Here is a 14339-nt window from a genome sequence, read left to right as displayed (position 1 = left end):
GAAACCACACTATAGACATCCACCATAGTGATAGAAACCACACTATAGACATCCACCGGAGTGATGGAAACCACACTATAGACATCCACCGGAGTGATAGAAACCACACTATAGACATCCACCGGAGTGATAGAAACCACACTATAGACATCCACACTATAGACATCCACCATAGTGATAGAAACCACACTATAGACATCCACCATAGTGATAGAAACCACACTATAGACATCCACCGGAGTGATGGAAACCACACTATAGACATCCACCATAGTGATAGAAACCACACTATAGACATCCACCATAGTGATAGAAACCACACTATAGACATCCACCGGAGTGATGGAAACCACACTATAGACATCCACCGGAGTGCTTGTCATTTTGGCACAGAACGTCGGATTCTGACGGGGATTTATTTTCAGATCTTTTACTAATGATCAGGTTTGATCAAAGGGCCAGTCTAAATGAATAAACGGGCCGGATCTGGCCCACGGCCGCTAGTCTAAATGAATAAACGGGCCGGATCTGGCCCACGGCCGCCAGTCTAAATGAATAAACGGGCCGGATCTGGCCCACGGCCGCCAGTCTAAATGAATAAACGGGCCGGATCTGGCCCACGGCCGCCAGTCTAAATGAATAAACGGGCCGGATCTGGCCCACGGCCGCCAGTCTAAATGAATAAACGGGCCGGATCTGGCCCACGGCCGCCAGTCTAAATGAATAAACGGGCCGGATCTGGCCCACGGCCGCCAGTCTAAATGAATAAACGGGCCGGATCTGGCCCACGGCCGCCAGTCTAAATTAATAAATGGGCCGGATCTGGCCCACGGCCGCCAGTCTAAATGAATAAACGGGACGGATCTGGCCCACGGCCGCCAGTCTAAATGAATAAACGGGCCGGATCTGGCCCACGGCCGACAGTTGGACAGCCCTGTTCTATATATTTTTTAGCTGATGTTGCTCTGGAAGTTTTTTGTCTGGTGTGTTTCTGATACCTATTTAACCCTGTAATATTTTGTGGTTTGGATAATATGACTATGTGAATTTATGAATGCATCTCTCGTTTGCAGTCAGCTTGGCACAGCCTATGTATCTGCTACCACAGGGGCAGTAGCCACGGCTCTAGGACTAAATGCACTAACAAAGGTATTAACCCACTGAAACACTGTTCTCAGTCATTCATTTACCATCAACCACATCGCATGGGAGTGTTATTAAACGTAGCTACTCACAAGCTACTCACAAGCTACTCACAAGTCATATCATGAGTAGTTATCATGTCCAAAATAGTGAATAGAGGTACATAGTAACCACAAATAATAGTGAATAGTAGTGAATAGGAACCACGAATAGAAGTCATCTTGTCACGATCGTGTGGGGGATTGACGGACCAAAACGCAGCATTTGGAAAATAAGCCATCTTCCTTTTATTGATGACGAAGGCAAAACGAAACAAAAACACTTACACACTAACAAAACAATAAAACGACCGTGAAGCTAATAAACGTTGTGCACATACACAAGCTACAAACGTTCAGACATAGACAATTACCCACATCAAACGAAAGCCTATGGCTACCCTAAATATGGCTCCCAATCAGAGACAACAGAAATCAGCTGTCTCTAATTGGGAACCCATTCAGGCAACCATAGACTCTCCTAGACAACTACACCCAACATAGACACAGCTAGACACATACACTCAACACAAACCCATACACTACACCCAACACCCCCTTTACCATATAACCACCCAAAACCGATAAAACACAAACATTCCCCATGTCACACCCTGACCTAACTAAAATAATAAAGAAAACAAAGAATACTAAGGCCAGGGCGTGACACGTCTACATATTTTGCCTGCTGCCTGCTTTGCTGGTTAGTCAATGTGTTGAAAGAGAGAGAAAATGTTGTGTATTTCATACGGTATTCCCATTGTGGAAACAAATGTCACTCATCAATAACCATCGTGACATGCACAAAGACCTTTAAAGCTTCGGCAAGATATTAGAATGTATAGATCAATTCAACTCCTGTCTGTCTGTTTAACTCCACCCCTTTGTTGTCGTTGTGTAGCACATATCTCCCCTCGTAGGGAGGTTAGTTCCCTTCGCCGCTGTTGCTGCTGCTAACTGCATCAACATCCCTCTCATGAGGCAACGGTAAGAACAACCCAGCCTGTACCTCCTTCTGTTTGAAAATACGGCTTTGCAAATATGCATTCAGCGTTTTAAAGTGTTTTTTCTTCTAAATTCTCTACTAATATGTCGTGTTAAATGTTTGAAATGTTGATTAGGTATCTCTACAATGCTCAATTCTCTCCTTTTTAATTTTTTTTTTTTTAAAGCATATATCACTCACTGCTTATTTACATTTTTCTTTCCACAACTTGGACAATGTCTTTCAACAGAAAGGGTCTTTATCATCAATGCCAGTTTCTATAAGGTCTTTCAACAGAAAGGGTCTTTATCATCAACGCCAGTTTCTATAAGGTCTTTCAACAGAAAGGGTCTTTATCATCAACGCCAGTTTCTATAAGGTCTTTCAACAGAAAGGGTCTTTTATCATCAATGCCAGTTTCTATAAGGTCTTTCAACAGAAAGGGTCTTTTATCATCAATGCCAGTTTCTATAAGGTCTTTCAACTGAAAGATAATAGTTTAATAGACATTTACTTCTCTTCTACTTTTGTCCAGGGAACTGAAACACGGCATTCCGATAACCGACGAGAACGATAACCGGTTAGGAGAGTCAAGCACCGCCGCTAAGCAGGCTATCTCCCAGGTGGTGGTGTCTAGAATCCTCATGGCCTCTCCTGGAATGGGTACGTATTACGTAATAGGCTTTAGGACCAATCTGGCAACCCATGCGATCTGTGACTCCAACCGGGCAACTCCATGTGATACACTGGAAATGATAAAAGCTTGAAATCCACCATGTTATCAGGTGAAGGATAATGTTTGTATAGGTTGATTATGATGTATGAATAAACATTTATAAAAGATTAACATTTTATTTCACTATTTTGTTTTTCAGCTATCCCTCCATTTTTAATGAACACCTTGGAAAAGAAAGCCTTCCTGAAGGTATTATTCACATCATTTAGCATTTTGTTTGTTCACGTATGATCACGTTGCATATTTACTTACTTTCTCATATCTGTGATGGCAGTCAGCCTTACTTTCTCGTATCTGTGATGGCAGTCAGCCTTACCTTCTCATAGCTGTGATGGCAGTCAGCCTTACCTTCTCATAGCTGGGATGGCAGTCAGACTTACTTTCTCATATCTGTGATGGCAGTCAGCCTTACTTTCTCATATCTGTGATGGCAGTCAGCCTTACCTTCTCATAGCTGGAATGGCAGTCAGCCTTACCTTCTCATAGCTGGGATGGCAGTCAGACTTACTTTCTCGTATCTGTGATGGCATTCAGCATTACTTTCTCGTATCTGTGATGGCAGTCAGCCTTACTTTCTCGTATCTGTGATGGCAGTCAGCCTTACTTTCTCGTATCTGTGATGGCAGTCAGCCTTACTTTCTCGTATCTGTGATGGCAGTCAGCCTTACCTTCTCGTATCTGTGATGGCAGTCAGCCTTACCTTCTCGTATCTGTGATGGCAGTCAGCCTTACCTTCTCGTATCTGTGATGGCAGTCAGCCTTACTTTCTCTTATCTGTGATGGCAGTCAGCCTTACTTTCTCGTATCTGTGATGGCTTTCAGCATTATTTTCTCGTATCTGTGATGGCAGTCAGCCTTACCTTCTCGTATCTGTGATGGCAGTCAGCCTTACCTTCTCGTATCTGTGATGGCAGTCAGCCTTACTTTCTCGTATCTGTGATGGCAGTCAGCCTTACTTTCTCATAGCTGTGATGGCAGTCAGCCTTACCTTCTCGTAGCTGTGATGGCAGTCAGCCTTACTTTCTCATAGCTGTGATGGCAGTCAGCATTACTTTCTCGTATCTGTGATGGCAGTCAGCCTTACTTTCTCGTATCTGTGATGGCAGTCAGCCTTACTTTCTCGTATCTGTGATGGCAGTCAGCCTTACTTTCTCGTATCTGTGATGGCAGTCAGCCTTACTTTCTCATATCTGTGATGGCAGTCAGCCTTTTGATAAGTGGCTAGAGACAGTGTAATGTATATATAATGGCCTGTCGCTGTGATGTGTGAGCCTTCGAGTCCCTCCGTAGCAATCTTCTAGACACGATCAGCAGGCTAAATCCAAACGCTCTATTTCCTCATCCTGATTCAAACTAACTGGATAGGTAGAAACAAAATGGTGCCTACTAAGCTATAGCCTTCAGGCATATTGCCTATAGCACTCTAGCCCTTTCAGTGATCAGTGAGTGTGAGGAAATAGGACAGAGGAATCCATTTCAGAGGAGTGGAATGTAATCCCTTTGTTTGTCTCATTGTTTTCTGGTCTTTTCAGAAGTTCCCGTGGATGAGTGCACCTATTCAAGTGGTCTTGGTGGGATTCTGGTAAGTGGCCAGCAATGGACTGTTGATAAACCGCCATTTGGGCTGTTGATAAACCGCCTTTTGGGCTGTTTATAAACCGCCTTTTGGGCTGTTGATAAACCGCCTTTTGGGCTGTTGATAAACCGCCTTTTGGGCTGTTGATAAACCGCCTTTTGGGCTGTTGATAAACCGCCTTTTGGGCTGTTGATAAACCGCCTTTTGGGCTGTTGATAAACCGCCTTTTGGGCTGTTGATAAACCGCCATTTGGGCTGTTGATAAACCGCCATTTGGGCTGTTGATAAACCGCCATTTGGGCTGTTGATAAACCGCCATTTGGACTGTTGATAAACCGCCATTTGGACTGTTGATAAACCGCCATTTGGACTGTTGATAAACCGCCATTTGGACTGTTGATAAACCGCCATTTGGACTGTTGATAAACCGCCTTTTGGGCTGTTGATAAACCGCCATTTGGGCTGTTGATAAACCGCCTTTTGGGCTGTTGATAAACCGCCATTTGGACTGTTGATAAACCGCCATAAACCGCCATTTGGACTGTTGATAAACCACCATTTGGACTGTTGATAAACCACCATTTGGACTGTTGATAAACCACCATTTGGACTGTTGATAAACCACCATTTGGACTGTTGATAAACCACCATTTGGACTGTTGATAAACCACCATTTGGACTGTTGATAAACCGCCTTTTGGACTGTTGATAAACCGCCATTTGGACTGTTGATAAACCGCCTTTTGGGCTGTTGATAAACCGCCTTTTGGGCTGTTGATAAACCGCCATTTGAGCTGTTGATAAACCGCCATTTGGACTGTTGATAATCCGCCATTTGGACTGTTGATAAACCGCCATTTGGGCTGTTGATAAACCGCCTTTTGGGCTGTTGATAAACCGCCATTTGGGCTGTTGATAAACCGCCTTTTGGGCTGTTGATAAACCGCCTTTTGGGCTGTTGATAAACCGCCTTTTGGGCTGTTGATAAACCGCCTTTTGGGCTGTTGATAAACCGCCATTTGAGCTGTTGATAAACCGCCATTTGAACTGTTGATAAACCGCCTTTTGGGCTGTTGATAAACCGCCTTTTGGGCTGTTGATAAACCGCCATTTGGGCTGTTGATAAACCGCCTTTTGGGCTGTTGATAAACTGCCTTTTGGGCTGTTGATAAACTGCCTTTTGGGCTGTTGATAAACTACCATTTGAACTGTTGATAAACCGCCTTTTGGGCTGTTGATAAACCACCATTTGGGCTGTTGATAAACCGCCATTTGGGCTGTTGATAAACCGCCTTTTGGGCTGTTGATAAACCGCCTTTTGGGCTGTTGATAAACTACCATTTGAACTGTTGATAAACCGCCATTTGAACTGTTGATAAACCGCCTTTTGGACTGTTGATAAACCGCCATTTGGACTGTTGATAAACCGCCATTTGGACTGTTGATAAACCGCCATTTGGACTGTTGATAAACCGCCATTTGGACTGTTGATAAACCGCCATTTGGACTGTTGATAAACCGCCATTTGGACTGTTGATAAACCGCCATTTGGACTGTTGATAAACAAACGCTGTGAAGCAACCGTGACATAACTATCAAGTAAACATAAGTACAGTGTCGTTTAGATATCACAACAGCTGTTTTAAAGCAACATTGTGTCTTGGAAAGGGTCCGGAATTATAGCTATGGTATCTAATCTACTGTCTAGCTCTATATAGTAGATGTGTTGCTGACCCTTATGTGTGCTTGTCTTTCAGCCTGGTGTTCGCCACGCCACTGTGCTGTGCATTGTTCCCCCAGAAGAGGTAAGTGAACCATCATTGCTAGCTGTGTTGATCAGCTGTGTTGATCAGGAATGGTGCATAACTTTGTATTGTCTCCCCATCTCTCTTTTTCTCTCTGGTCATCGCTCGCTCTCTCATCTCTCTTGTCCCTCTCTCTCTCCTCCAGCTCTATGTCAGTTAGCCGATTGGAGCCAGAGCTTCAGGAGAAGATCCGGGTGAGCCACCCCGGTGTGGAGAGGGTCTACTTCAATAAAGGACTATGAGTGTCCAGCCCAACAGTAGCCTTCCTCAGAGCAGCTCTACTGGCAGACACCACACCCTCCTCATTCTGTGTGCCAAAGTTCACTTCTGCTTCTCATCCTCTCCTCTTTTCTCTCCTCTGCTCCTCAGACAGAATCCCTTGATTCTCTCCCCTCTGTCTCCCTCCGCCCGCTCTCTTGTTCCATCTCCCCTCTGTCTCCTCTCCCTCCTTTCCTCTTCTCTCTTTCTTCTCTCTCCCTCTTCTGTCTCCCGTCTCCCTCTTCTGTCTCCCTCTCTCTTTCTTCTCTCTCCCTCTTTCTTCTGTCTCTGTCTCTCTTTCTTCTCTCTGTCTCTCTTTCTTCTGTCTCTGTCTCTCTTTCTTCTGTCTCTGTCTCTCTTTCTTCTGTCTCTGTCTCTCTTTCTTCTGTCTCTGTCTCTCTTTCTTCTGTCTCTGTCTCTCTTTCTTCTGTCTCTGTCTCTCTTTCTTCTGTCTCTGTCTCTCTTTCTTCTGTCTCTGTCTCTCTTTCTTCTGTCTCTGTCTCTCTTTCTTCTGTCTCTGTCTCTCTGCTCTCTCCCTCTCTCTCCCCCTCCTCCCTCAGTCTTTTTGAGATGTTTGCCTTGTCACTGTTATGTTATGAAAGATATTGTGGAGCTGTGATGATGGTGGTTTATAGTGGGTCTGTGTACAGTAAGAGGAGAGGCTTCTAAGATAGATGTTTGTTTGTTTTTCTATTCCCATCGTTTTTTTGTCAGATTTTTTTTTTTTTGGGGGGGGGGGGGGGGGCTGCCAGAACATTTTCATATTAAAAACAGTTGTTTGTGTTCAGTGGAGAACCAGGTAAAATAACAGGGTCTGTATTCCTGTATTAGTAACTATAGCAGTAATCAGTATTAGTCACTCTTAATCTAACTATAATGCCTACTCCAATATTCAGTTCAAGTATTTGCCAAATCTCAACAATGGTTTGTGAGACCTCAACAATACACAACCTCTAGTAATATATTAAACCTCTAGTAATATATTAAACCTCTAGTAATATATTAAACCTCTAGTAATATATTAAACCTCTAGTAATATGTGTCATTTCAGAGGATAACAATATGACGTCCAGTTCATTTGAACTAATTCATATTTTGCCAAATGAGTGAACTTCGCCAGGTCTGCGTCCCAAATGGCATCCGATTCCCATAAATCCCCTGGCCAAAAGTAGTGCACTATGTAGGGAATAATAGGGTGCCAAAAGTAGTGCACTATGTAAGGAATAATAGGGTGCCAAAAGTAGTGCACTATGTAGGGAATAATAGGGTGCCAAAAGTAGTGCACTATGTAGGGAATAATAGGCTGCCAAAAGTAGTGCACTATGTAGGGAATAATAGGGTGCCAAAAGTAGTGCACTATGTAGGGAATAATAGGGTGCCAAAAGTAGTGCACTATGTAAGGAATAATAGGGTGCCAAAAGTAGTGCACTATGTAGGGAATAATAGGGTGCCAAAAGTAGTGCACTATGTAGGGAATAATAGGGTGCCAAAAGTAGTGCACTATGTAGGGAATAATAGGGTGCCAAAAGTAGTGCACTATGTAGGGAATAATAGGGTGCCAAAAGTAGTGCACTATGTAGGGAATAATAGGGTGCCAAAAGTAGTGCACTATGTAGGGAATAATAGGGTGCCAAAAGTAGTGCACTATGTAGGGAATAATAGGGTGCCAAAAGTAGTGCACTATGTAGGGAATAATAGGGTGCCAAAAGTAGTGCACTATGTAGGGAATATAAGGGTTCCAAAAGTAGTGCACTATGTAGGGAATAATAGGGTGCCGTTTGGGATGGTGTCTGTATTGGTTCCATGACGAGGGTTTACTCCCTCTAACAATGTGAGATCTTATATTGGTTTACAATGGCCATTGTTCCGTATATTACTGGTGCTTTTGAGGCAATATCTTCATATAGTTGATGTTTATTCCAGACTATTTACTCTGCTTCCCAAACCATGCATGAACAAACCACTCCTCATCAGTGTGATAGTACGGCATATGGCTGGTTACAGGTGTGTTTCAGACCCGAGTCAACTAGTCTGTATTGTCACTTCAGGGCTACATTCGGGGTGGCATCCACAGCAGCTGTGTTTTAAAAAACGATGACAAAATCTTCTGTTCAACAGATACTGTCTACAGTTTGATATGTGAGGGAGGGGGGCAAATCGCTTTGTTAAAGAGCAAAACCTTGCGGTTCTGAATGCAACCCGGTCACGAGGCTCCCACAGACCTTGCCGAACGATGTGCCAAAGAGCTGATGAAATGTTTTATGGTGATACTCTGCTGTCTCAGGCTAGGTAGACCATCTCTCAGGCTAGCTAGACCATCTCTCAGGCTAGATACAAGCACAGCATGTCTTGTGCATATTTGTCAATCCCTCATTTTAAAAATCTATATGACAGTGACATTTAAGGAATAGTGAATGATGTGATCTGCTGGAAGATTCACTCAAATGCACATGATGTTAAACTCTGGACTACAGACATATCAGTGTAGCAAAAGCCTACTGGTGGCGGTACCGTCAGACAAAACCAACTCTGGATAATAGCAGTACCTTTAAAAAAAATAAAAAATAAAGTGATGTATACACAGAAACAATAGAGAAATTGATAGTTTCAATGCCGTTTATTCCAGAGTTTGTCCGAAAATAAAATAGAAGTATATAATTTTTTGAAAAAATGTTTTAAATAATTATTGTGAACATTCCGTTTGGTTGATAAAAGTATCGTCCTTGGTTCATCGCATTATGTGGTTTTTGTAAGGTGTTTTTAAATGTTTTAAGTATGGAAAAATATATATCTACAGTATTGACTTAATATGGTTCTATATATATATAAGTCTTTTCAAAGAGAATCCTGCTATAGAAGTTCTTTCAGATAGTAGGAAGCGATGGATGTTTCTGTGTATTTCAGTAGTTGAACGTATCATCGGCAGATCTATGCCGTGATTTAACCTAAGCCGTGTTATAGAGTCAGTGGCATTGGACTGACAATGCACCTTTTTTTAGATTTTTTTTTTTTTATAGCAATTTCTCTGACGTTCCACCGAGATCACATTAAAACATTGCACACGTTGGCTCAAGTGTAAAGGACGTTAAAGTGTGCTGCTCTATAACACGCCTCGGATTGAATCACGGTCTCACCATCTGTTGTTCATTGCTTGGTGTTTCTCATATGTAAAACATTGAATGCTATGTTTGGGAAAATACAACATGGAAAAAGCACAATATTGTGCTTGATGGTTGATCTGAGATACTGCACATTTATAAGTCTCAGTATTTCAAACTTAAAGTCCTATACATTTATTTAAGCACATTCATTAATCAAATAGATGAATGTAACTTTAAAAAGCAACAATTAGCGAGAGATAAGCACAATGGATTCTAATAGCTGAATATTTTTCAACCATGTGTGTCTCTTCACCTTAGTCTTTAACTTGATGTATTAAACCCCAAGAACAAACCTTAATTATTACAAAATACAATTAATTATTAGACTGAAGGCCATTTATTGTTATTTACCTATCTGCCAAATCAAACTGCTTTAATGTCAATCTAGCCAAAGTGATACAAATCCACTGGAAGGAATAAGTCATGACAGTTTACTGTAATATAAATGAAATGGGTATTTTTAAGAAAGGGTATTATGAAATACTGTTAATAATAGTAGTTCATTGTTTTTTTTTTGCGATAAATTTGGGATGTTGTAATGTCTAGACAAAACTGGATGAAATAAAACAAATGAAATCTCAAAAGAGTTGTACTGTGTTTTTTATTAGTAAAACTAAGATAATTGGTCGCGTACAGATTTGCAGATTTTATCGCAGGCGCAGAAACATAAGCATTTTGCTATCTCCAACACTTCGCTACTGTGGTCTATTTATTGCCTTACCTCCTCACGCCCTTTGCACACACTGTATATAGACTCTATTTGTTCTATTGTGTTATTGACTGTACTCTTGTTTATTCCATGTGTAACTCTGTGAGGTTGTTTGTGTCGCACTGCTTTGCTTTATCTTGGCCAGGTCGCAGTTGTAAATGAGAACTTGTTCTCAACTAGCCTACCTGGTTAAATAAAGGTGAAATATAATAAATAAAAACAGTGCAGTAATATCTAGCAACACAACAACACATCATCCATACGTTAATATCTAGCAACACAATAACACTACATCATCCACACGTTAATATCTAGCAACACAATAACAATACATCATCCATACGTTAATATCTAGCAACACAATAACAATACATCATCCATACGTTAATATCTAGCAACACAATAACAATACATCATCCATACGTTAATATCTAGCAACACAATAACACTACATCATCCACACGTTAATATCTAGCAACACAATAACAACACATCATCCATACGTTAATATCTAGCAACACAATAACAATACATCATCCATACGTTAATATCTAGCAACACAATAACAATACATCATCCATACGTTAATATCTAGCAACACAATAACACTACATCATCCACACGTTAATATCTAGCAACACAATAACAATACATCATCCATATGTTAATATCTAGCAACACAACAATACGTCATCCATACGTTAATATCTAGCAACACAACAATACATCATCCATACGTTAATATCTAGCAACACAACAATACATCATCCATACGTTAATATCTAGCAACACAATAACAATACATCATCCATACGTTAATATCTAGCAACACATCATCCACACGTTAATATCTAGCAACACAATAACAATATGTCATCCATACGTTAATATCTAGCAACACAACATTACGTCATCCATACGTTAATATCTAGCAACACAACAATACGTCATCCACACGTTAATATCTAGCAACACAACATTACGTCATCCACACGTTAATATCTAGCAACACAATAACAATATGTCATCCATACGTTAATATCTAGCAACACAACATTACGTCATCCATACGTTAATATCTAGCAACACAACAATACATCATCCATACGTTAATATCTAGCAACACATCATCCATACGCTAATATCTAGCAACACAATAACAATACATCATCCACACGTTAATATCTAGCAACACATCATCCACACGTTAATATCTAGCAACACATCATCCACACGTTAATATCTAGCAACACAACAACAATACATCATCCATATGTTAATATCTGGCAACACATCGTCCACACGTTAATATCTAGCAACACAATAACAATACATCATCCATACGTTAATATCTAGCAACACAATAACAATACATCATTCACACGTTAACATCTAGCAACACATCATCCACACGTTAATATCTAGCAACACAATAACAACACATCATCCATACGTTAATATCTAGCAACACAATAACAATACATCATCCATACGTTAATATCTAGCAACACAATAACAATACATCATTCACACGTTAACATCTAGCAACACATCATCCACACGTTAATATCTAGCAACACAATAACAATACATCATCCATACGTTAATATCTAGCAACACAATAACAATACATCATCCATTCGTTAATCTAGCAACACAACAATACACACAGAGTACAACAAATAAAATAAACATGAAATGAAGAAATATCTTTATAAATGGTGTGCATAGACAGTATAGACACTATATGAATAGAAGAGTTGTGTACAGCAGTAGTTATATTGGATGAACCTTGACTAGAATTAAGCAATAAGGCCTGAGGGGGTGTGGTATATGACCAATATACCACGGCTAAGGACTGTTCTTAATCACGACACAACGGGGAGTGCCTGGACATAGCCCTTAGCCGTGGTCGCTATGCCAATTGTGCGTCGCCCCACGGACCTCCCGGTTGCGGCCGGCTGCGACAGAGCCTGGGCGCGAACCCAGCCCAGCCTGGGCGCGAACCCAGAGACTCTGGTGGCGCAGCTAGCACTGCGATGCAGTGCCCTAGACCACTGCGCCACCCGGGAGGCCTACTACTTCCCTACTACTACTACATCTACTGGTCAAGGTTGGACAACAGCAGAGGCCTTTTTCCACCACAGTGAATTTTACTACAATAAGAATGTTTTAACCATTTAAAAAGCTAATCAACTGGGTTTGACGTGACAAAATGATCCTGTGTTTCTCAAATAAAAATAATAAAACAGAAAAACAATGTCAAAGCAGTTTATTCCAAGAAGAATATACATACAATCACTAATGGTTTCCTCACACAACCCTCTCCCGGATGGCTTCCACACACACAACCCTCTCCCGGATGGCTTCCACACACACACAACCCTCTCCCGGATGGCTTCCTCACACAACCCTCTCCCGGATGGCTTCCACACACACAACCCTCTCCCGGATGGCTTCCACACACACACAACCCTCTCCCGGATGGCTTCCTCACACAACCCTCTCCCGGATGGCTTCCACACACACAACCCTCTCCCGGATGGCTTCCACACACACAACCCTCTCCCGGATGGCTTCCACACACACAACCCTCTCCCGGATGGCTTCCCTCACACAACCCTCTCCCGGATGGCTTCCCTCACACAACCCTCTCCCGGATGGCTTCCTCACACAACCCTCTCTCGGATGTTTTCCATACACAACCCCCTCCCGAATGGCTTCCACACACAACCCTCTCCCGGATGGCTTCCACACACAACCCTCTCACTAATGGCTTCCATACAACCCTCTCCCGGATGGCTTCCACACACAACCCTCTCACTAATGGCTTCCATACAACCCTCTCACTAATGGCTTCCATACAACCCTCTCCCGGATGGCTTCCACACACAACCCTCTCACTAATGGCTTCCATACAACCCTCTCCCAGATGGCTTCCTCACACAACCCTCTCCCGGATGGCTTCCTCACACAACCCTCTCTCGGATGGCTTCCTCACACAACCCTCTCTCGGATGGCTTCCTCACACAACCCTCTCTCGGATGGCTTCCCTCACACAACCCTCTCCCAGATGGCTTCCCTCACACAACCCTCTCCCGGATGTCTTCCTCACACAACCCTCTCTCGGATGGCTTCCTCACACAACCCTCTCCCGGATGGCTTCCTCACACAACCCTCTCTCGGATGGCTTCCTCACACAACCCTCTCCCGGTTGGCTTCCCTCACACACAACCCTCTCCCGGATGGCTTCCCTCACACACAACCCTCTCCCGGATGGCTTCCCTCACACACAACCCTCTCCCGGATGGCTTCCCTCACACAACCCTCTCCCGGATGACTTCCCTCACACAACCCTCTCCCAGATGGCTAGATGTACGTGCTGACTGCCACTATGGTATGCATATAAGAGCACAATGAAACTGGCATCTAATGTGGAGGAACCAGTATGTGTCTACATCGTGTTGCATGATGACATCATTCACAGTGAAAGTGCAGCAACTCAGATGAATGTAACACATGACAAGCCACTACTAGTTCAACTAACAAGCAGCCTTCTGGCATGATCAAACATGACCGCCATATGAATGAAGAGGACTTACAATCTACTATCCTTCTAGTCCTGCTAGCTTCACATTTGGGTGTTTCATAGTGTCTCTAGCAAGTCTTCTTGGTGCCCTCTGAGACCCAGGTGTTACTGACCCAAGTCTTCTTGGTGCCCTCTGAGACCCAGTTGTTACTGACCCAAGTCTTCTTGGTGCCCTCTGAGACCCAGTTGTTACTGACCCATGTCTTATTGGTGCCCTCTGAGACCCAGGTGTTAATGACCCAAGTCTTCTTGGTGCCCTCTGAGACCCAGGTGTTACTGACCCAAGTCTTCTTGGTGCCCTCTGAGACCCAGTTGTTACTGACCCATGTCTTATTGGTG

At 42.6% G+C, this 14339-nt stretch overlaps 1 protein-coding gene across 1 annotated transcript in view; it reads left to right on the top strand.

Annotated features, from left to right (window-relative positions):
* The window catches only part of LOC129827421 (sideroflexin-1), a 30320-nt gene extending 20034 nt beyond the window's left edge, over positions 1 to 10286 (top strand). Inside the window, exons 5-11 of the mRNA XM_055888259.1 lie at positions 1074 to 1149; positions 2083 to 2168; positions 2702 to 2829; positions 3042 to 3091; positions 4435 to 4484; positions 6236 to 6283; positions 6429 to 10286. Of these exons, the coding sequence (XP_055744234.1) occupies positions 1074 to 1149; positions 2083 to 2168; positions 2702 to 2829; positions 3042 to 3091; positions 4435 to 4484; positions 6236 to 6283; positions 6429 to 6525 (535 nt within the window). The 3' untranslated portion in view covers positions 6526 to 10286. The remainder of the gene's footprint in view (positions 1 to 1073; positions 1150 to 2082; positions 2169 to 2701; positions 2830 to 3041; positions 3092 to 4434; positions 4485 to 6235; positions 6284 to 6428) is intronic.
* Positions 10287 to 14339: the final 4053 nt, after the last annotated feature.

Source organism: Salvelinus fontinalis, chromosome 29, assembly GCF_029448725.1.
Source record: "Salvelinus fontinalis isolate EN_2023a chromosome 29, ASM2944872v1, whole genome shotgun sequence".
Classification (NCBI taxonomy): domain Eukaryota; kingdom Metazoa; phylum Chordata; class Actinopteri; order Salmoniformes; family Salmonidae; genus Salvelinus; species Salvelinus fontinalis.
Note: the sequence above shows the minus strand (reverse complement) of the source record. Positions and strands in the feature narration are given on the sequence as shown.